The 6,962-nt window shown below is 42.6% G+C and overlaps 1 protein-coding gene across 1 annotated transcript in view; it reads right to left on the minus strand.

The window, feature by feature from the left end:
* The window catches only part of BPTF (bromodomain PHD finger transcription factor), a 190,425-nt gene that overhangs the window by 103,516 nt on the left and 79,947 nt on the right, over positions 1-6,962 (minus strand). The window contains exon 6 of the mRNA XM_077780359.1: positions 998-1,820. Coding sequence (XP_077636485.1) covers positions 998-1,820 — 823 coding nt within the window. The remainder of the gene's footprint in view (positions 1-997; positions 1,821-6,962) is intronic.

Consider the following 6,962-nt stretch of genomic DNA (forward strand, 5'->3'; position numbering starts at 1 on the left):
CAAGCAAAGAGAAGATTCTAAGCTTCCAGGTAAGTCCAAACAGGTCACATACAAAGACTCAACGAACAGATTCAGATTTCTCAGCAGCAGCACTGCAAGAAGACAACTGCACAAAACGCTGAGGACCTTTATAAGTGAAGGGGGGCCTGGCTGAGACTCCTCTCCCTACCTGGGGGGCTTGCCCAGGCACTGAGGAAGTTCCCGCTGTCTCCTCCACGCCCTACTCGATGTTCCTTTCACCCCACCACTGATTTTATATGATTTGACCTAATTCTGAGAGCTGGAAGGCGGCTTTGAAGACTTGAGAAGCTGAAAACACAAAGCAGCCCACTCCCTCCGATCATATTTCTACAAGATGTCAAAGCCAAGTCCATACTCCGACCCTGCCCGACACGCGACCGAGGTAAATGCTCTGCTCTCCCAGACTGCCTCCTGACCTTCCCCCTGACCTGCCTGGAAGAACCTCTTGAAAACCTTCAGAAAAGCACAAGTCAGACTGTGCCCATGAGTCTGTAGAGCCTATCTTCTGGGAGACTACAACCCATGATGACAAAACCGATCAGATCCTCAGACGGCTGGTTTGTTCTTACCACTCCATTTTGTTCTTACCACTCCATTTTACGTATGAACATAGCGAAACTAAAAAGAGAAGAAAATCCTAACACCAAAATCAGGCTAGGCTGTAGGCGATTTAACCAGGGGAGGGCCCACAGTGGCATCTCCCTTATAACATCCTATCTCCCATCCCAGGCAATTAATACCCTGGTGTGCAATTTGCATTTTTTTCATACACTCTTCTTTCTTTACAATTTAAAAAGCTTTTAATTTACATATTTAATGTACACATTCCTCCAAGTGAGAAATTATTTAACTACGTAACTCATTATTCAATCACAAAGGTTTATATGACATCCGCAGCCTAGCTCTGTGTTCTCAATCGTGAAGGAAACTGGCTCAATTTTAAATACAGACGAAAATTAAGGCCAGATTTACTTACATAATGAGTCGTCGGTTTAGGAACCAGTATTTCCTTCGACTTCTGTCATATCCAATAGGTTCATGTCGAATATACGGTTTATTTTTTTGGATTTCAGCAACACAGTCAGTCACACCAGGCACCTTATGCGCCACACAGACCTCACACTGCCACTCATCCTCCGGGACCTCCTCGAGGGGCGGCTTCACACACTCCAAATGGTAGACTGCCGAGCACGTCTCACAGCAAAGCAAATCCCCGAGTTTGTGACAAACCCGACAGTGGTCGTCATACTGGATCACCCCTTCGGACATCAATTCCTCACGAGCGATATTCGTGGTAAGAAACTGATCAACTAAGAACTGCAGAACCTTGATCTTGTTCTCCACGGGTCCGTAGGGATAGTCCTCCGCTTCCTGGTAGGGAAGAACGTGGTGGTACTCCTTGTCGCTCTCACAGTACACCCGCAGCACCTCCGGCCACGTCATCCCGTCAATGAAGTACAGCGTGGAATTAACGCTGTCTTTCAGATCAGCAGGTCCAAAGGTAGTATTGGAAGTGTCTTCTTCGCGCAAAACCGCTTTCAAGAGCACAACGTGCATTTCCGCCATAAGTGTGCACTGCTCTTGACTCACCAGAGCCGCACAGAAGTCCTCAAAGCGAAAAGGAGACAACCTTAAAACAGTGCCAAAGTTCCGCAGTACCTCGTAAATGGCAATAACATTCATTATATGCTCGTTAGGCACCATTAAATCCTCAGAGGACTTGGGAAACTCAAGGGGTGGGATGTCTTTTTCTTCCAATATCGGAGAACGAGGCCGATGAACTCTCGGTTTTCGCCTACCTGTAAATAAAGAAATGGCGTAATTACAAATCGACCCATCATTTCTGCAAACTAAGGTTCTCTAGTTTTTCCTATCGGGACATATACTTCAAGACATAGATGAGCATACTCCGATTTTTCTAATAACTGTCAAATTAAAACAATACCAAGAAGCAACTATTTAGCTCTAATTTTTAAATCTATAAAAAAATCTGAATTCAAAGTTTTCCCATTGTATCACAAACTACAAGTAAAAAAATTTTTTTAATTGTAATCAGCTCTCAATTTTCTAGAGGGGTTAAGCTGTTTACAGGTAACCATGATAAAAAGTAACAGTGCATGTGTGAAAGATCTGAAAAGAACATAAATGAGAAAAACATCCCCATGTGGGTAAACGGGCACAAGAGAGCTCACACCGTGTCAGCTGTGATACAGAAACGGCCCTCGACACATAGACAGAAAGTTCCCTGGTACAGCACCCCTTCTCCTCTGCCAGAGGTGCTTCCTAAGAGCCAAGTACTGGAGAGTTCCACAGTGCAACACAAGGTAGGGCTGAGACAGAAAGGAAGGAGGAAGAAGTCAAAAAGATAAGAGAGGCTCACCTAGGAAACAGACACAGATTGTATGTATTTTTTAGCAGTCAGTTAAGCAATTGAAGTTACCTGATTTGAGATGTGATGCCCAGGAATATATATGCACATAGATAAATGTATCAACATACAGCACACATTTGAGAGCTTAATTTGTACAAAGCATTTAAGATCTCATCTAATTTTCTGAATGAGTCTATGAAGTATTTTAATAAACCCTACTGTATAAATAAGAAAACGTGTTGAGGGACACCTGGGAGGCTCTTTGGTTGAGTGCCTCTTCATTTAGGCTCAGGTCATGATCCCAGCGTCATGGGCTCGAGCCCCACATTGGGCTCTGAGCTGAATGTGAAGTCTGCTTAAGATTCACTCTCTCTCTCTCTCTCTCTCTCTCTTTCCCTCCACCCCCCGTTTGCAATCGTTCTAAAAATAAAAAAAATTTTTTAAAGAAAACTTGTTTCAACAAGTTTCTCTAAAACAGTTGCGCCTGTATTATTATTTTTTATTATTACTTGATGTTTACAGAATAGGAAATGTATTTTTAAATATCAGGAATAATTTTAATAAGGTAAGTTAACACTAAATTCACTGTTGTACAATTAACTTCTATCAACCAAGATTTGGGATTACTGGTAACCTTTTAACTGCCTGCCCCTCCCCCATTCCTGAGCCCTCCTCACTTTGAGCTTAGTTTCACAGCTAAAAGGATGTATGGTGTCAGGAGAAAAAAAAGCATGCTAAAGAATATAAAAGGTGAAGATATTTTAACTTATGCAATGCACACCCGATATTCATTCATTAAAAAGATTTTCCAGGGGCACCTGAGTGGCTCAGTCGGTTGAGCATCCAACTTCGGCTACCTGGTCATTATCTCACAGTTCATGGGTTCAAGCCCCGTGTCGGGCTCTATGCTGACAGCTCAGAGCCTGGAGCCTGACTCGGATCCTGTGTCTCCCTCTCTGACCCTCCTCTGCTCACGCTCTGTCTCTCAAAAATAAATAAACATTAACAATTAAAAAACAAAGATTTTCCAAATAAAAATGTATTCATTACTTACTGCAGAAAAAAGTCCAAGGGATCACCCTGGGCCAGACATTGTTGTTGACCCTACATCTCGGCAAACTTCACTAAAGAGGTACCATCTACACAGATGCACTTTTCACAGAGTTAATTAAATCCCAGAATCACCGTGATAATAAGCATCATGAAGGGTAACCCAGTCCATATTACTGCCTCCAAGAAATTAGTTGGGATTCATCTGTGTAAATACAAATGAGAGAAGGGAGGGATGCCTGGGTGGCTCAGGTGGTTGAGCCTCTGACTTCAGCTCAGGTCATGATCTCACTGCTCGTGGGTTTGAGCCCCGTGTCAGGCTCTGTGCTGACAACTCAGCCTGGGGCCTGCTTCAGATTCTGTCTCCCTCTCTCTCTGCCCCTCCCCAGCTTGCACTCTGTCTCTCTCTTGAAAATAAACGTTAAAAAAATAATAATAAAATGAGAGAAAGGAGTAAAAGGGAAGGCTGAACCTAGAGGGAATCCCTCAGTAAGAGAAGAAACACAAGTCCGCAAACGAGACAAAACTCCTTACAGACACAGTCCTTGCATTCCCTCAGCTGTTTATGCAAATGCTGTCAAAAAGCATCCAAGTAAAGAATTCCAGAAGGAAGGTTGGAAAGCAGTTCTAGGACCAGGATGTAGAGTCCTTAAATGTTAGCTTTAGGAGTCTGTACAGTATTTTATTCTGGCAATAATGAGGGTTGTTACAGGTTTTCTAAGCAGGGCAGGGACAAACGTAGAATGTTCCAGAAAGACTTCTCTGGCTTCACTGCAGAGAATGAACAGGACAAAGGGAACACAACAGAGACTGGGCATCTTGTGCGATTAAGCAGAAGATAAAGACCTGGATTCAGAGTTTGGGTGTAAGAACAAGAACAACAAAAAGAAGGATACGAGTGACTTACGAAGAAAGAAATCAGCTGATGTGCAGAATATACCACCACCACCTTGAAATCTAACTGTATTTATCGTTACCTTCAAAAGCTTGTTCTAACCTCCCCAGACTCTTCTGAATTCATGTAGCCTTCTAGGAACCATGTTACCTCATATTATATTACCTTTTCATGGTATCTTCCCCATCTCCCCAGCTAAATACCCAACTTTTTTTTTAAGTTTATTTATTTTTGAGAGAGAGAGAGAGAGCACACAGGCTGGAGACAGGCAGAGAGAGAAAGGAAGACATAATCCAAAGCAGGCTCCAGGCTCAGAGCTGTCAGCACAGAGCCTGATGCGGGGCTCAAACCCACCAACCATGAGATTATGACCTAAATGAAGTCGGACAGGAAACCGACTACAACACCCAGAATTTGGCATATTTCTTTTATCAGTAGTATTTTCCCAGCATCATTCCCTTTCGAAAATTTCCCCTCCCCACACACCATGTGATTGTGATGGGGCCCCCAACCACAGGATTGCATCTCCTCCTCACCTTCACCAGCTTGGAGATAAGACCCAGGGCTGGCCAGCAAGACTCCGCCTGGGATTTTATATTCAGATGCTAAGTGAGAAGTGCTCGGAAGCCCTTTCTTTCCATGAATGAGGCCAGAGCTGTCCTTGGCTAAGCCATCTCTACTTCCCTCAGGAAGAAAGGAGTAAAGATGATGGACAGAAGCAGAAGCGAGATATAAGTACTGACAATTCTTGAGTCCTTGGCAGAACCTAACCTTTGGATTTCCAATTTATGGAAGCCAAAACCATTTCCCTTGTGCTTAAGTGAACATGTTTGTCTTCTGTCACTTGCAAATAAGAACGCTCACTAAAAAGTATCTGACACCGTATACAGCAGGCTTTTTATAATGAGAAACAATAAATTACTAAAGACTATCAATAAAAGCAGTTAATGTTAAAAAAATACTGCTGATAGGAATCTATTTTAAAGCAGTAACAGAAGTATTATCTAAATTAATGTCTAATTTTAAAGCATCAGCTTTCATACATTCTGAAAAATTTTGGACAATCATTACATACATCTGAATTTTAACGGTTATTTAACTTTGTATTATTAAGAAGCTAAAGTTGGGGCACCTGGGTGGCTCAGTAGGTTAATGTCCAACTCTTGATTTTGGCTCAGGCCACAATTCCAGGGTTGTGGGATGAAGTCCCACATCAGGCTCCCTGCTGAGCACAGAGCCTGTTTAAGATTCTCTCTCCCTCTATCCCTCCCCCAGGCTTACACTCCCTCCTTCCTCCCCTCTCTCTCTCTCAAACTTAAAAACATTCTCTGCCCCTCCCCCACTCTCTCTCTCTTAAAAAAAAAAAAAAAAGGCTAAAGTCTGTTCATTTTCTGTTGGTTTTAAAGATAAAAGGAAAAAAGGCCAAAAAAAAAAAAAAAGGCCCAGAAGTTCTACATTCTATATATCTAGCTAGAAACCACAAAATAGCTTCTATTCAAACTAGGACTACAGTCATACACCTACTGAACAGGGTAAGCACTTCTGAAAGTTAACATTAAAGACAGGTCAGTTTCCTCTGAAGCATTATTGGGAAAGTATAAATTGTTTCAAATTTTAAAAGGCAATTTGTCAAAATCTATCTGAATGCATAATCCTTTGACCCTGCGATTCAACCTCCCAAAATTTATCCTACGGATATCCACGCATGCATTTAAGTAAGTACAAACAAATTTAATGCAATGGTTTATGAAAGTTCAAGTTTTGGGGGTGCCTGGGTGGCTCAGTCAGTTAAGTGACTGACCTTCCTTGACTTGGCTCAGGTCGTGATCACTCGGTCGTAGAATCAAGCCCTGCATTGGACTCTGCCCTGACAGTGTGGAGTCTGCTTGGGATTCTCTCTCTCTCTCTTTCTCTCTCTCTATCTGTCCTGCCCCACTTGCATTCTTTCTCTCTCAAAATAAACTTCAAAAAATTTGTTTAAGTTGAAGTTTTGTGGTTTTTGTTTTAACCTGAATATACATCAATACTTAAATGAATTATGATACACTTATACAATGGCAGTTGGAAAGAACAAAGTAAAATTCATATATGCTGAAATGAAAAAAGATTATTTATTTATTTCAAGAGAGAAGGAGAGAGAGGGAGGGAACAAGTGGGGCAGGAGCAGAGAGAGAGCGAGCGAGAGCGAGAGCGAGAGAGAATCCCAAGCAGGCTCCATGCCATCAGCCGAGAGCCCGACACACAGGGCTCTCAATCTGACAAACCGTGAGATCATGACTTGAGCTAAAACCAAGAGTTGGACGCTTAACCAAATGGGCCACCCAGGTGTCCCAAGAACCATTAATATTTTTTAAGTTTATTTATTTATTTATTTTAGAAAGAGAGAGAGTAAAGGAGAGTATGTGTGCTCACAAGCGGGGGGGAAAAGGGACAAAGAGAAAGAATCTTAAGCAGGCTCCACACCCAGTGTGAAGCCCAACATGGGGCCTGATCCCATGACCCTGGGATTGTGACCTGAGCTGAAATCAAGAGTCAGATACTCAACCAACTGAGCCACCCAGGTGCCCCTAGAATCTTTTTGAAGTACTTGTTTCTGAGATGGAGACCTGGGAGAGGGAGGGGGGG

This window comes from Crocuta crocuta, unplaced genomic scaffold (genome assembly GCF_008692635.1).
Source record: "Crocuta crocuta isolate KB4526 unplaced genomic scaffold, BGI_CrCroc_1.0 scaffold288, whole genome shotgun sequence".
In the NCBI taxonomy this organism is placed as follows: domain Eukaryota; kingdom Metazoa; phylum Chordata; class Mammalia; order Carnivora; family Hyaenidae; genus Crocuta; species Crocuta crocuta.